Raw genomic sequence first — 16,384 nt, 5'->3', positions numbered from 1 at the left:
GTAGCAGTTTATCTTCTGCAGAGCTTCTTTCCAGTTTTGTATTGAGACCCCCTTCAGGTGTATGTGGATAGCTATTTATTTGCAGATGTTGTTGATTATCAGTTTACCTCCTTGGAATCTCAGCTTATTTCTTTCTCTCCATATAGCATTCACAAGCATGCCAAATACACAGGTAACTATTGCACATTGTCCATTTCTCCTTTTAGCATTCTTGCTTACCCATTCGACTTCACTCTGCCAGTCACAAATAGGTCTGTCATATCCCAACCATCTTAGCAGCCTCAACCATAGTTCCTTTGTCAGCGAGCATTTAAAGGAAAGATGGTCAAAAGTCTCAACAACTTGCTCGCAAAAAATACACTGCTGTGGAGTTTGTATACCAAACTTCAGTAGCCTCTCCACTGTTGCCAATCTATTATGTAATGCAAGCCACAATATAAATTTAAATCTTGGATGTATGTGTTGCTGCAAGATAATGCTCTTCCACTGGACCTTTTGATGTTGAGGGAATTGAAGCCTGTACAATTTTTTAATGCTGAACAATTCACCCCTCTGTAGCTTGAAGCTCATTTATCATCCTTCTTGCCTCAAAACTTTTCTAACTACCCAGGCTGCATTCCTAGGTATAGGCATATCTTCAATTGTATAGTTGTTTATGTAGTAAATGTGCATCTATTTTATCCATAGACTATCCTTCTTCTTTGCCACTGCCCATAGATGCTTTGCAATAGCAGCTTTATTCCAGTATAGCATGTTCATTATATTAAGCCCCCTGTACTCTGTGGCAAACATATTATTTCCCAAGAAATCAAAGCTCTCCTTGACACAGTAGCTGAACCAGTCCACAAAAATGATCTGCAGATTGCCTCAATCATCTTCATCACTTTCTTTGGTAATAAAAATATTTGTGTCCAATACGATTGCACACCAAATAAAACTGATCTTATCAATTGAAGTCGCCCTGCATATGATAATAATCTCGATATCCAGCAATTTATCTTCTGAGTTACCTTCTCTACTAGTGGCCAGCACTGAGCAATGGATAGTTTTTTAGAATCCAATGGTACCCCAAGGTACTTGAAAGGTAGGCTACCTTCAGGGAACCCCAACTCTTGTAAAATTTCCTCTTTTTCCAAATTGAAACTCCAGCTATATAGACAGAACTCTTGTCAGCATTTGCTTGAAGACCTGATACAATAGATAATTTATGAAAAGCCTGTTTTAATAGCCTGACAGATTGTATATCAGCCTTGCAAAATATTAGCAAGTCATCCGCAAAACAGACATGTACCACACCCAATTTCTTGTACCTAGTATGGAATTTGAAGTCTTTCATCTTTGTCAATTGCATGACTCCCTTTGCAAATACTCCATGGCCAGGACAAAGAGATAGGGAGACATTGGGTCTCCTAGCCTTATGCCCCCTTGCCTTTAAAAGGTGTTGTGCGTCCACCATTTATGTTTAGAGAATATGTAACTGATGAAATGCATTCCATTACCCATCTTGTGAATTTGTACGGAAACCCCATATCAGTAAGCAATCTTTCTAAAAAATATCATTCTACTGTGTCGTAAGCTTTCCTCAAATCCACTTTAAGAACATATCTTGGGGAGATACCCTTTCTATTATATCCTTTGAACAATTCATGTGTGAACAAAATATTGTCTGTAATACTTCTACCTTCTATAAATGCTAACTGTGATCTCCCAATTAGACCTCCAATGACTGGTTTTAGTCTTGCTGTGAGGACCTTTGTGATGATCTTATACAATGTTGTACAACATGCTATGGGCCTATAGTCTTTAACTTGACTAGGATTTTGTACTTTAGGAATCAGTGTTACAGCAGTACTGCTCACTCTTTTATGCAGCCTCCCAGTCACAAAAAAATCCTTCACAGCCTCATATATGTCATCACCTGCTACTTGCCAATGTTTTGTGAAAAATTCAATTGGAAACCCATCCACTCCTTGTGCCTTATCATGGGGCATATCTTTTATTGCCTAAAGTATTTCATCTCTTGTAACTACTTTGATTAGGTCCTCCTTCTGCTGCATATTAAGACAAGGTCCTTGACGTATGACCTTAGAGTTTGGACATTCACATGTAGTGTTATTCTCTCCCAGTAGCTTCCTGAAGAACTTGACAAACTCTTCCTCCACCAGTATAGGATCATATACTTTGTCTCCCAAGTCAGTGTAGATAGAGTTTATAGTATTTGTGTTTGTCCTCAGCTTCAATTGTGCATAGAAATACTTAGAATTTGAGTCTCCACAAGCTATCCAATGTGATCTAGATTTCTAATGTAGAATTTATTCCTCTATGCTGCTCCATTTCTCTACTTACATCAAAGCCATTTTTTCTTGATCAATCAACCTTTGATCCATATGTTTGTGCTTTAGTTCACTCTGAATGGCTTCAAGTTTCTGCCTGGACTTATTGAGCTGAAGCCTATAGGAAGCCATATAAGTGTTCAATTCCTTCAGTTCAGTTTTCAAATCTTTAAGCTTATTCCATACCCTGTGCATGTTGCCTCCATTTACCTCTTGATTCCATACCTTTTCCACTATGCCTGCAAAGTCAGCATGATCCATCATAGAGCTATACAATTTAAAGGGTTTAGGATGCGGGTTGCTTTTTTGATCCACAACCTTGCATTGTAGTAGAATAGGGGAGTGGTCTGACACCTCAAGATTTAAAAAATCTGCTTCAATATGACTGTACTTCTGCATCCACTCAACATTCCCCAGTGCCCAGTCAATTTTATTGTATACCCTCGTTTCCAATTGTTGTTTGTTGCACCAAGTATAGAACCATCCCAAACTCTTCAATTGTGTGAGTTGTAGGGTAATAATTGCATCCTGGAACCCCTTGATCTCACTTTGTGTAACTAGAGCCCCTATCCTATCATCAGTGTGGAGGACATTATTGAAGTCTCCACTAAGTAGCCAACTCTCCTTAATAGTTGCTCCTAAATTCACAAGTTTATCCCATAACTGCTGCCTTTTGTTTACTTCATTACTTTCATACACCACAGTTATCAAAGTCTTGAAAGTGGAACTTCTTTCCTGGACTTCACAATGTATAGAATGTTCATCAAGCAACAGTATCTGCACCTCAACATTTTGTTTCCACAATAGCCAAATCCTTCCATTTGGATGTTCCTTGTAGTTATAGCAAAATCTCCAATCACTGCATACTTTATTCATTATCCTTTTAGCCTTCATTTCCTTTACTCTGGTTTCTAAATAGCCTATAAACTCAACCTTATGTTTCCTTAGAAAGATTTTTAACTCTTTCTGCTTATGGGCCATGTTCAGACCCTTATATTCCAGGTGCATAGGATCATTTTTGGGTGAAGCTGGATGGGCCAGCGTCCCCTGGATCATCTGCTATCTGCAGCAATGAGAACCTGTTTGTGGACTGCATTATAACTATTGCACTTTGTTGTACACTTTTCCCCTTCATTTTCCCATTATCAGTAAGCTTATCATCTTCTTTGTCATTGGTTTGTTGCATGTCCCCTTCATTTCTAGTATGTTGAATCACATCATCCTTCCTCTTATCTTTAGGCATCCATTTCAAGGTCCCTCTCTGTTGTTTCTTCTTTTTCCCAGTATCCCTTTGTTGGACTTTTACTTCCACTGCCTTTTCCTGCACTTCCTTGAGCCAACATTCATTTGAATTATGCCCAAATCTAATGCAGTCACAACAATACTTTTGCTTCTATTCATATTCAATTTGCTGAGTTATTACTCCCCTCTTAGTTTGCATTTCAAAACTATCTGGTAATGGTTGGGATATGTCAGTTTCCACTAAAACTCTTGCATAGGACACCTTTTCCATTTCAGTAGTGATCTTATCAGTGTACAAAGGCTTCCCAACAACACTAGCTAGTTTACTGAGTGCTTTTGTAGACCAAAAACCCAGTGGTAGACCTGGAAATGTGATCCACAAGGGAATCACACTCACACTTCCTGGATCAAATTTGAAATCCATTCTCCATTGTTGCAGCACAAAAGGCTTGTTGTGATATGTATAAGGTCCTGCTTGGAGTACTAGGTCCCTATCTTCAGTATTTTCAAACTTGAAAATATAGTATCCATCCTCATGATATAGAATTTGAGGCTTCTCAACAAAATTCCATATATTTGTGACATAGTTGTCCATTGCTTTCTCATAAGGGTTGTCACCTAGCACAAACCCAATCAAAGCTGTGCTCCAGTTGGTCTTCTGTTCCTTCGTATCCTCATCTTCAATTTGCACGACAAAAGTACCATCCCTCATAGCAGGCGGTACATAGTATAATGTTTTCCCCTTTTGAGAGCTTCGATTCTTCTGCATGGCTTCCTTTTTCCTCCCAACTTCCACTAGACATGTCATATCTTGCCGGATCTGCCCTGAGTTTACTTGTGCTGAAAATTGCAATCACCGATGGACTTGCGCAGCTTCCGTGGTTTCCTTCAGCAGAGTTTGCGCTTCATTTTCTTCAATTTCTTCCCTAATTGGCTGAAATTTTTGTGGCAAAAAACTACCAAAAGTTACCGGAAGTAATCTCTGTTGAATACATGTATCCGGCGTCACTGTCGTTCCGTCAGTTTTCCCATCCTTTCCTGGTTTATGAAAACTATATGTGCACTACCCATTCCTGTTAACCAGCGACTAGGTTGATTGTGAGAAGGTGTTTCCTCCTTTCCTTCATATTCCTTAGCTTCCGATGGCGATGGAAGCTTCTTCCTATGTCTAGCCATGGCTGAAGCGCAGGTTAGCTAAAACTTGCTTAACATGCGCCTGCAGAGCTCCTCCGAATTCCTCTTCTCTTATCGTTTGACATGTTTCCTAATTTAATATTTAAAAAAAATATAGATTTTCCTTACACCTGTAAATTTGATCTATTCACATTGATCTGTTGCTAAAAAATTCAGGCATTATTTATATTTTTTTATATTATTTGTGAGTATTATTTATATACCCTGGCATAACTTGAATTTTCCTCTTTATGTATATCGTATTATTATGTTACTCAAATTAATTTTAAACTATTTAATGCTTTTCCTCTTAACTCAATTAATTGATCTTGAAATCCTAATTTACAAAATTACACTACTAGCCCTAAAGAAAAATGAGAATCTATTTTACAAATCAACATTTGAAATATTGTTGAGTGTAGCTACTAACTTCATTAAATAACTTCCATTAATTGTATTTTCTTTTTTATACATAAGTATCTTCTATATTATATTAAAAGAGGGTAGTATGCATTGAGGATAAGCCAATTGGTAAGCTAAAATGAAGTCACTTTGTAATTTTAGGACAACATTAATAATTAGAAATTATAAATAAAAATATAATTAACGGAAGTAGTTTAATGAATCTTATACATAATCTAAATTGATATTAAACAAATCTAATCAATATATCTATATTTATATGTATGTGTATATTTATATCTATAAATTGATCCACTCATAGATTTTCTTCTATATTAGCTAAAATATAGAGGTAAAAAATTACAATAGAAAAATATGAAAAATATAGAAAGACGTAAATTTAGATAACATAATATCTTGAAATGTGGTCCAATTTATAAAATAGAATGATAAGAACTTTTTGAATTTGAGATGAGATTGTTTTTTGAAATATGATAAGAAAAATGATATTTTGGAATATGAACAATAAAGTCAAAGTTACTATTGAAATTCTTTTTTGTCACGACCCAGATTTCCTCCCATCGGGTGTTGTGATGGCGTCTACTATCGGAGCTAGGCAAGCCAAATATTTAAAATACTTTTTCCTGCTTTCTTTCAAACAATATAACAATCGAGATAAAAATTTAAGCGGAAGACTTTAAGTCTAAAGCAACTGAGAACCAAAAGTGCGGAAGTTTGAACCAAAATACTACCCAGAGTCTGGTGTCACTAGCTCACGAGCTACTACAGAATACAACAAACAATGTCTGAAAGGAAATACATCATGTTTGTCTGATACAAGATGAACAAACGAAAAACATGGAAAGAGACTTCGGCCTGCGAACGCCAGCTAGGCTACCTCGAGAGTCCTTGGACTGAAGATAGCTCCCAGACGTCCTACTACTGCGGTACGTAAGCTACTCTCTGATCTGTGCACAAAAATGCACAGAGTGTAGCATCAGCACAACCGACCCCATGTGCTGGTAAATGTCTAGCCTAACCCCGACGAAGTAGTGACGAGGCTAGACAGGACCTACCACAATTGACCTGTACATATATATAAAACAAGTGCAAGAAAACAATAAAAAGATAATACAAAGTAAAACTGGGAGGGGACATGCTATAGGGGAGTAACAGATAAAAATGAAATATCGGATATAAACAGAAGAAAACTCCGTTTTCCATGATATATACATATATATATATATAGTGGACGACGTTCCACACGATCCCATACTATCATATATAAGTGGACGGCGTGCCACACGATCCCATAATATCATATATAAGTGGACGGCGTGCCACACGATCCCAATTCATGTCATATATAAGTGGACGGCGTGCCACACGATCCCAATTCATCTTTATCACAATGCACAATATGTCACTGGCAACGGAGGCCAATAACCAAGTGGACAGCGTGCCACACGATCCCATATAATAACTGTTGCGGCGTGCAACCCGACCCAATATAACAACTGTTGCGGCGTGCAACCTGATCCAATATAATAACTGTTGCGGCGTGCAACCCGATCCAATATTATAACTGTTGCGGCGTGCAACCCGATCCATTTTAGTTCATCACACAATCACAAGACATCCCGGGAAGGGAACATATCAACTCAACAAATTCCCGGCAAGGGAGTAAATCTATAATACCAATAAAACCTCCCGACAAGGGAGCAACGCCATAACCTACACATCCCGGCAAGGGATTTATCACGTCTCTCTCCTTTCCTTAAACATTCTTAATCAATAGTATTTATATCGTTCGAGCCAACGCTCCAGCGAATTCACAATTCATAACTAATCCTCGTACTTTTCGCATCATGTAGAATTCATCAATTAACATGGAGGCATCCCCAAAATATCAAATAAGTGCAAACAAAGACTCACGGTCATGCTAGACACCGGTGCATAGATACTCGTCACAATGCCTATACACCGTACTCAACAAGAAGCAAGTAGCAAATATAACTCAACTCCTAATCCCTCAAGCTAGGGTTAGACCGAATACTTACCTCGATGCCTTGAACACCACTAAAGTCTCAATTATAGCTTTGCCTCTTGATTCCACCCCAAACCGCTCGAATCTAGTCACAAGATACTTGAATGCATTAATAAATACTATTGAAATTAACCCCAATGCATAAAAATAGTTTTTACAAGGTTTTTCCCAAAAAGGTCAAAAATACCCCCGGACCCACGTGGTCGAAACTCGAGGTTCGGACCAAAACCCGGTTACCCATTCCCCCATAAATCCAAATATATGATTTGTTTTGAAATCGGACCCCTAATTGAGGTCCAACTTCTCAATTTGTAGAAAACCTAGGTTTTACACAAAACACTCAATTTGACCCATGAAAATCTTTGATTTGAAGTTGAAATTATGTTAAAAGATGTTAAGGAATAAAGAAATTAAGTTAGAAATCACTTACCAATCGTTTTGGAGAAGAAAGGTTGTTTGGAAAATCGCCTCTTAGGTTTTGGGTTTTTGAAAAGTGGAAAAATGACTAAAAATCCCGATTTTATATACTCAGGCTGGGGAGCTGGCGCGGACCATGCAGAAATTTACCGCGGCCGCGTGGCTGCCGACGCGGACCGTGCAGAAATGACCATGGCCGTGCCGAGGTAGGGAAGAAGTGGGCTCTCTCTGAACCCACCCAACGCGGACCGCACTGATTTGGTGCGCGGCCGCGCTGGTCGACCTGAACAACCGACCCTCAGAACTCCACCACGCGGACCGCACAGAAAGGCACCACAGTCGCATGGTTGCCAGCGCAGACCGCGCGGAAGTGACCGCGGCCGCGCTGGGCCTGCAACAGCTGAACCTGCATTTTTTAATTCTAAGACCCTCCCGGGCCCCACTCAAAACTCACCCGAGCCCTCGGGGCTCCAAACCAAACATACATATGATCTCGAAAACACCTTACGGACTTACTCGTGTGATCAAATCGCCAAAATAACATCATATACATAGGATCAAGCCTCAAAATACATGATTTTCTCTCAACTTTCATAAAACTCAAATTCTCCATTTTAAGTCCGAAACACGCCATATGACGTCCGTTTTTAGCCAAACTTTACAGATAACGCTTAAAACATATTTAAGACCTGTACATGACGCCGGAACCAACATACGGGCCCGATACCTATATTTTCTAACTCATTTTCATTTCAAATTTTCATATCATTTTCAGAAAAACAATTTCACACTAAAATTTATTTCTCGGGCTTGGGACCTCGGAATTTAATTCTACGCACACGCCCAAGTCCCATATTTTTCTACGGACCCTCCGGGACCGTCGAATCACAGATCTGGGTCCGTTTACCCAAAATGTTGACCGAAGTCAATATTATGCATATTAATATTAAAATTCATCAAATTCTTCACATAATTCGCATATTTCAACATAAAAGCCTTCCGGCTCCACGCCCAGACTGCTCATGTAAAATCGAGGCAACTAAAAGTGATGTTTTCATGGCCTCGGAAGCACGGAACAAGGAAGAATTACGGTGATGACCCTTTGGGTCGTCACATTCTCCACCTCTAAAACAACCGTTCGTCCTCGAACGGACAAAAGAAAGAAGTTCCTGAGTCGGGAAATAGATGAGGATAATGGCTCCTCATATCAGACTCGGACTCCCAGGTTGATGCCTCAGGAGGCTGACCTCTCCACTGAACACGAACCGAAGGAAAATTCTTCAACCTCAACCGATGAACCTGCCGGTCTGGAATAGCTACCGGCTCCTCCTCATAATATAAGTCCTTGTCCAACTGGACAGTGCTAAAATATAACACGTGGGCTGGATCGCCGTGATACCTCTGAAGCATGGATACATGAAAAACTGGATGCACGACTAACAAGCTAGGCGGCAAGGCAAGTCTATAAGCCACCTCTCCCACACGCTCAAGAATCTCAAATGGGCCAATGAACCTAGGGCTAAGCTTGCCCTTCTTCCCAAATCGCATCACGCCCTTCATAGGCGACACACGGAGCAACACTCACTCACCAACCATGAACACAATATTTCGGACCTTGCGGTCTGCATAACTCTTCTGCCTAGACTGAGTTGTCCGAAGTCTATCCTGAATGATCTTGACCTTATCCAGGGCCTCCTGAACTAGGTCTGTACCCAATAACCGAGCCTCTCCCGACTCAAACCATCCGACTGGGGACCGACACCGTCTACCATACAACGCCTCATACAGAGCCATCTAAATGATGGACTGGTAGCTGTTGTTGTAGGCAAACTCTACTAAAGGAAAGAACTGGTCCCACGAGCCTCTGAAATCAATGACGCAGGCTCGGAGCATATCTCTAATATATGAATAGTCCTCTCGGACTGACCGTCCGTCTGAGGATGAAATGTTGTACTCAACTAAACCTGGGTGCCCAACTCTCACTGAACCGCTCTCCAGAAATGCTAGGTAAACTGCGTACCCCGGTCCGAAATGATAGATAGCGGCACCCCATGAAGGCAAACAATCTCCCTGATATAAATCTCAGCTAACCTTTCAGACGAATAGGTGGCTGCAATAGGAACAAAATGCGCTGACTTGGTCAGCCTATCAACAATAACCCAAACCGCATCAAACTTCTTCCGAGTCATCGGAAGTCCAGTAACAAAATCCATAGTAATCCTCTCTCACTTCCACTCGGGAAGCTCAATCCTCTGAAATGAACCACCGGGCCTCTGATTCTCGTACTTAACCTGCTGACAGTTCAAACAACGACCCCCATACGCAACAATGTCTTTCTTTATTCTGCACCACCAATAGTGCTGCCTCAAATCCTGATACATCTTCGCGGCGCCCATGTGAATAGAATACCGAGAACTGTGGGCCTCTGCTAAGATCAACTCTCGAATCCCATCAACATTAGGCACATAAACTTTCCCCTGCAATCTCAATACACCATCATCATCTAAGGTTACTTTCTTGGCACCTCCATGCTGCACCGTGTCTCTCAAGACACACAAATGGGGATCTTCGAACTGCCGATCATGGATACGCTCCAATAACGAAGAACGAGCGACCGTGCAAGGTAATACTCGACTAGGCTCAGAAATGTCCAACCTCACAAACTGATTGGCCAAAGCCTGAACGTCCAAAGCAAGCAGTCTCTCACCGACCAAAATATAAGCAAGACTGCCCGTACTGGCTGACTTCCTACTCAAGGCATCGGCCACCACATTGGCCTTCCCCAGGTGGTATAAGATAGTAACATCATAATCCTTCAGTAACTCTAACCACCTCCTCTGCCTCAAATTCAACTCTTTCTGCTTGAACAGATACTGAAGACTCTTGTGATCAGTGTAAACCTTACACGTCATGCCATATAAGTAATGCCTCCAGATCTTCAAGGCATGAACAATGGCTGCCAACTCGAGATCATGAACCGGATAATTCTTCTCGTGGATCTTCAACTGCCGCGAAGCATAGGCAATGACCTTGCCATCCACATCAACACTGCACCAAGTCCAATACGCGATGCATCACAATAGATTGTATAAGGCCCTGATCCTGTGGGCAAAACCAATACCGGTGTCGTAGTCAGATCTGTCTTGAGCTTTTGGAAGCTCGTCTCGCACTCATCTGACCACCTGAACTGGGCACCCTTCTGGGTCAATCTGGTCATCGGGGCTGCAATAGATGAAAACCCCTTCACGAACCGACGGTAGTAACATGCTAACCCCAGGAAACTCCAAATCTCTGTAGCTGAAGCTGGTCGAGGCCAGTTCTTGACTGCCTCTATATTCTTCGGGTCTACCTGAATACCTGCTGCTGATATGACATGACCCAGGAATGCGACCGAACTCAACCAAAACTTGCACTTTGAGAACTTGGCATACAACTGACTATCCTTCAGGGTCTGAAGAACCGCTCTGAGGTGCTGCTCATGCTCCTCCTGACTGTGGGAGTATACAAGAATATCGTCAATGAATAATATCACGAACAAGTCCAAATAAGGTCTGAACACTCAGTTCATCAACTCCATGAACGCTGCTGGGGCATTAGTCAATCCAAATGACATGACCAAAAACTCGTAGTGCCCATACCGAGTGCGAAATGCTGTCTTAGGGACATCAGACGCCCTAATCCTCAGCTGGTGGTAACCAAATCTCAAATCTATCTTTGAAAACACCCTCGCACCCTGAAGCTGGTCGAATAAATCGTCAATCCTCGACAGTGGATACTTATTCTTAATCGTCACCTTGTTCAATTGCCGGTAATCAATGTACTTCCTCATCGAACCATCCTTTTTCTTCACGAATAGCACCAGTGCGCCCCAAGGCGAAACACTGGGTCTAATGAAACCCTTCTCAAGCAAATCCTGAAACTGATCCTTTAACTCTTTCAATTTTGGCGGCGCCATACGATACAGTGGAATGGAAATGGGCTGAGTGCCCGGAGCCAGATCAATACAAAAATCAATATCCCTGTCGGGCGGCATGCCCGGCAGTTCTGAAGGGAAGACCTCGGGAAACTCCCGAACAATAGGAACAGAATCAATAGACGGGACCTCAGCGCTGGAGTCGCGAACATAAGCCAGATAAGCTAAACACCCCTTCTCGACCATGCGTCGAGCCTTCACATAAGAAATAATGCTGCGAGTAGAATGACTAGGAGTCCCTCTCCATTCTAAGCGGGGCAAATCCGGCAACACCAAGGTCATGGTCTTGGCATGGCAATCTAAGATCGCATGATACGGGGACAACCAATCCATCCCTAAAATCACGTGCTTACACCAAGAGCAACAAGTCAACATGGGTCTCAAGACCCCTGAATACCACAACACATGAACGATGAACCCGATCCACCATTATAGAATCCCCCACTGGCGTAGACACATATACAGGAATACTCAAAGCCTCACTAGGCATAACCAAATAGGGTGCAAAATAGGGCGACACATATGAATACGTAGATCCGAGATCAAATAGCACAGAAGCATCCCTATCACAGACCAGAATGGTACCTGTAATCACAGCATCTGATGACTCAACCTCTGGCCTGGCTAGCAAAGCATAGCAACGGGGCTTGGGCCCCACCTCCCTGAATCATATCCCTGGGACGATCTGCTGCTGGCTGACCCCTACCTCTAGCGGTCTGAGCTCCACCTCTAAGACCTCTACCTCCACCTCTATGTCCTCTACCCCCGCCTCTAGCTAGCTGGGCAGGCTGTGGGGCAACTGGTGCCTGAATCATCGGGCGAGGACCCTGCTGCTGCGGCTGTGTACCTCTCAATCTCGGGAAAGCTCTCCTGATGTGCCCATACTCACCGCACTCGTAGCACCCACCTGACTGCTGCAGCCGAGAGGGCTGAGACTGACCATGTCGACCTGAATGACCTCCTTGAAAGCTCTGAAGCGGTGGTGCACTAATAGGATGCTGATCAAAATAGTGCTGCTGAGGACCACTACCTCCTGAAATGCCATGAGAAGTCTGGAGAGCTGACTAAAAGGGCCTCAGAGGATGGCCTCTACCATAAGAATCCCTACCTCCAGACGAGGTACTGCTGAATCTACCAGAATGATGGGCCCTCTTATCCGACCAATGACCACCTCCCTAAGAAAGGGCCAACTCTATCCGGTGGGCACCATCCGCCGCCTCCTGAAAAATAATCTCACTCCCGGCACTCATGGCCATTTGAACACGGATCGGCTGAACCAACCCATCAACAAACCTCCGCACCATCTCTCTCTCGGTGGGAAGTATCACAATGGCTTGGCGTGCAAGATCAATAAACTGTGTCTCATACTGGGTAATTGATATAGAACCCTGCTAGAGACATTCAAACTGCCTACGAAGGGCATCCCGCTGAGTAACTGGAAGAAACTTCCCCAGAAATAACTCTAAAAACTAATCCCAGGTCAATGATGGCGACTCTGCTGGCTTGGCTAAACAGAAATCTCTCCACCAAGTCTTGGCGGATCCTGCTAGGCGAAAAGTAGCGAAGTCGACCCCATTGGTCTCTATAATGCCCATAGTCAGTAGAACCTCATGACAGCTGAAGATGAAATCCTGAGCATCCTTTGAGGGAGTGCCACTAAATGTGGTAGTGAAGAGCTTGGTAAATCGATCTAGCCTCCACAGAGCATCCGCAGACATAGCCGCACCATCACTGGACTGAGCCGCAATACCTAGCTGGACCACTGCAACTGGCTGAACTGCCACAGTTGGCTGAACTGCTGGAGCCTGGGCCGGAGGAGCTACCAGCTCGGGAGTATGAGTAACGGGAGTTTGAACTCCTCCCCCAGCCTGAGACGTGTCTGGTGCTACGGGAAGCAAACCCGCTCTAGAAATGCCCTCCATAAAGCCTACCAATTGGACCAAAGCATCCTGAAGCACTGGAGTGGCTATGAAACCCTTTGGGACCTGAGCTGGGCCCATTGGAGCTACTGGAGCTAGAACCTCCTCGTCATAGTCAACATGAGGCTCCACCTCTGGGACTGCTGCTCGGGGCTGAGCTCTGCCCTGGCCTCTGCCCCGGCCTCGGCCTCTGCCCCAGCCTCGGCCTCTGCCTCGGCCTCGGCCTCGCTCTCTGCCCCTGATAGGAGCTACTGCTGGGGGCTCGGGCTGCTGCGTGGTAGAAGAGGAAGCACGTGTTCTCGCCATCTATGAAAGAACAGAGTAGGAAGACAATCAATAATTGAGAAACCGAATCGCACGACAAGAATGAACAAAGTGAAGTTTTCCTAACTCAGCAGCCTCTGCGGGATAAATACAGACGTCTCCGTACCGATCCCTCAGACTCTACTGAGCTTGTCCGTGAGTTGTGAGACCTATGTAACCTAGTGCTCTGATACCAACTTGTCACGACCCGGATTTCCCACCATCGGGTGTCGTGATGGAGCCTACTATCGGAGCTAGGCAAGCCAAATATTTAAAACACTTTTTCTTGCTTTCTTTCAAACAATATAACAATCGAGATAAAAATTTAAGCGGAAGACTTTAAGTCTAAAGCAACTGAGAACCAAAAGTGCGGAAGTTTGAACCAAAATACTACCCAGAATCTGGTGTCACTAGCTCACGGACTACTACAGAATACTACAAACAATGTCTGAAAGGAAATACATCATGTTTGTCTGATACAAGATGAACAAACGAAAAACATGGAAAGGGACTTCGGCCTGCGAACGCCAGCTAGGCTACCTCGAGAGTCCCTGGACTGAAGATAGCTCCCAGACGTCCTACTGCTGCGATACGTAAGCTGCTCCCTGATCTGTGCACAAAAATGCACAGAGTGTAGCATCAGCACAACCAACCCCATGTGCTGGTAAGTGCCTGGCCTAACCCCGGCGAAGTAGTAACGAGGCTAGACATGACCTACCACAATTGACCTGTACAGATATATATAACAAGTGCAAGAAAACAATAACAAGATAATACAAAGTAAAACTGGGAGGGGACATGCTATCGGGGAGTAACAGATAAAAATGAAATATCAGAAATAAACAGAAGAAACTCCGGTTTCCATGATATATATATATATATATATATATATATATATATATATATATATATATATATATATATATATATATATATATATATATATATATATATATATATATATATATATATATATATATATATATATATATATATATATATATATATATATATATATATATATAATATCATATATAAGTGGACGGCGTGCCACATGATCCCAATTCATATCATATATAAGTGGACGGCGTGCCACACGATCCCAATTCATCTTTATCACAGTGCACAATATGTCACCGGCAACGGAGGCTAATAACCAAGTGGACGGCGTGCCACACGATCCCATATAATAACTGTTACGGCGTGCAACCCGGCCCAATATAACAATTGTTGCGGCGTGCAACCCGACCCAATATAACAACTGTTGCGGCGTGCAACCTGATCCAATATAATAACTGTTGCGGCGTGCAACCCGATCCAATATTATAACTGTTGCGGCGTGCAACCCGATCCATTTTAGTTCATCACACAATCACAAGACATCCCGGGAAGGGAACATATCAACTCAACAAATTCCCGGCAAGGGAGTAAATCTATAATACCAATAAAACCTCCCGGCAAGGGAGCAACGCCATAACCTACACATCCCGGCAAGGGATTTATCACGTCTCTCTCCTTTCCTTAAACATTCTTAATCAATAGTATTTATATCGTTCGAGCCAACGCTCCAGCGAATTCACAATTCATAACTAATCCTCGTACTTTTCGCATCATGTAGAATTCATCAATTAACATGGAGGCATCCCCAAAATATCAAATAAGTGCAAACAAAGACTCACGGTCATGCTAGACACCGTTGCATAGATACTTGTCACAATGCCTATACACCGTACTCAACAAGAAGCAAGTAGCAAATATAACTCAACTCCTAATCCCTCAAGCTAGGGTTAGATCGAACACTTACCTCGATGCCTTGAACACCACTCAAGTCTCAATTATAGCTTTGCCTCTTGATTCCACCCCAAACCGCTCGAATCTAGTCACAAGTTACTTGAATGCATTAATAAATACTATTGGAATTAACCCCAATGCATAAAAATAGTTTTTACAACCCCAAAAAGGTCAAAAATACCCCCGGACCCACGTGGTCGAAACTTGAGGTTCGGACCAAAACCCGGTTACCCATTCCCCCATGAATCCAAATATATGATTTGTTTTGAAATTGGACCCCAAATTGAGATCCAACTTCTCAATTTGTAGAAAACCTAGGTTCTACCCAAAACACCCAATTTCACCCATGAAAATCTTTGATTTGAAGTTGAAATTATGTTAAAAGATGTTAAGGAATAAACAAATTAAGTTAGAAATCACTTACCAATCGTTTTGGAGAAGAAAAGTTGTTTGGAAAATCGCCTCTTAGGTTTTGGGTTTTTGAAAAGTGGAAAAATGACTAAAAATCCCGATTTTATATACTTAGGCTAAGGAGCTGGCGCGGACCGCGCAGAAATGTACCACGGCCGCGCGGCTGCCAGCACGGACCGCGCAGAAATGACCGCGGCCGCACCGAGGGAGGGAAGAAGTGGGATCTCTCTGAACCCACACAGCGCGGACCGCACTGATTTGGTGCGAGGCCGCGCTGGTCGACCTGAACAACCGACCCTCAGAACTCCACCACACGGATCGCACAGAAAGGCACCGCGGCCGCGTGGTTGCCAGCGCGGACCGCGCGGAAGTG

At 42.8% G+C, this 16,384-nt stretch overlaps 1 protein-coding gene across 1 annotated transcript; it reads right to left on the bottom strand.

The window, feature by feature from the left end:
- Positions 1-2,003: 2,003 nt before the first annotated feature.
- Positions 2,004-3,227, bottom strand: LOC142174641 (uncharacterized). Its single transcript, XM_075240473.1, has 2 exons — positions 2,347-3,227; positions 2,004-2,292 (listed from the first exon to the last, which is right to left on the bottom strand). Exons 1-2 carry the CDS (start codon positions 3,225-3,227, stop codon positions 2,004-2,006), a joined length of 1,170 nt encoding a protein of 389 aa, XP_075096574.1.
- Between the last annotated feature and the right edge of the window lie 13,157 nt (positions 3,228-16,384).

Source organism: Nicotiana tabacum, chromosome 20 (genome assembly GCF_000715075.1).
Source record: "Nicotiana tabacum cultivar K326 chromosome 20, ASM71507v2, whole genome shotgun sequence".
Classification (NCBI taxonomy): domain Eukaryota; kingdom Viridiplantae; phylum Streptophyta; class Magnoliopsida; order Solanales; family Solanaceae; genus Nicotiana; species Nicotiana tabacum.
The sequence above is the reverse complement of the archived record's forward strand: the minus strand, read 5'-3'. Positions and strand labels throughout refer to the sequence as shown.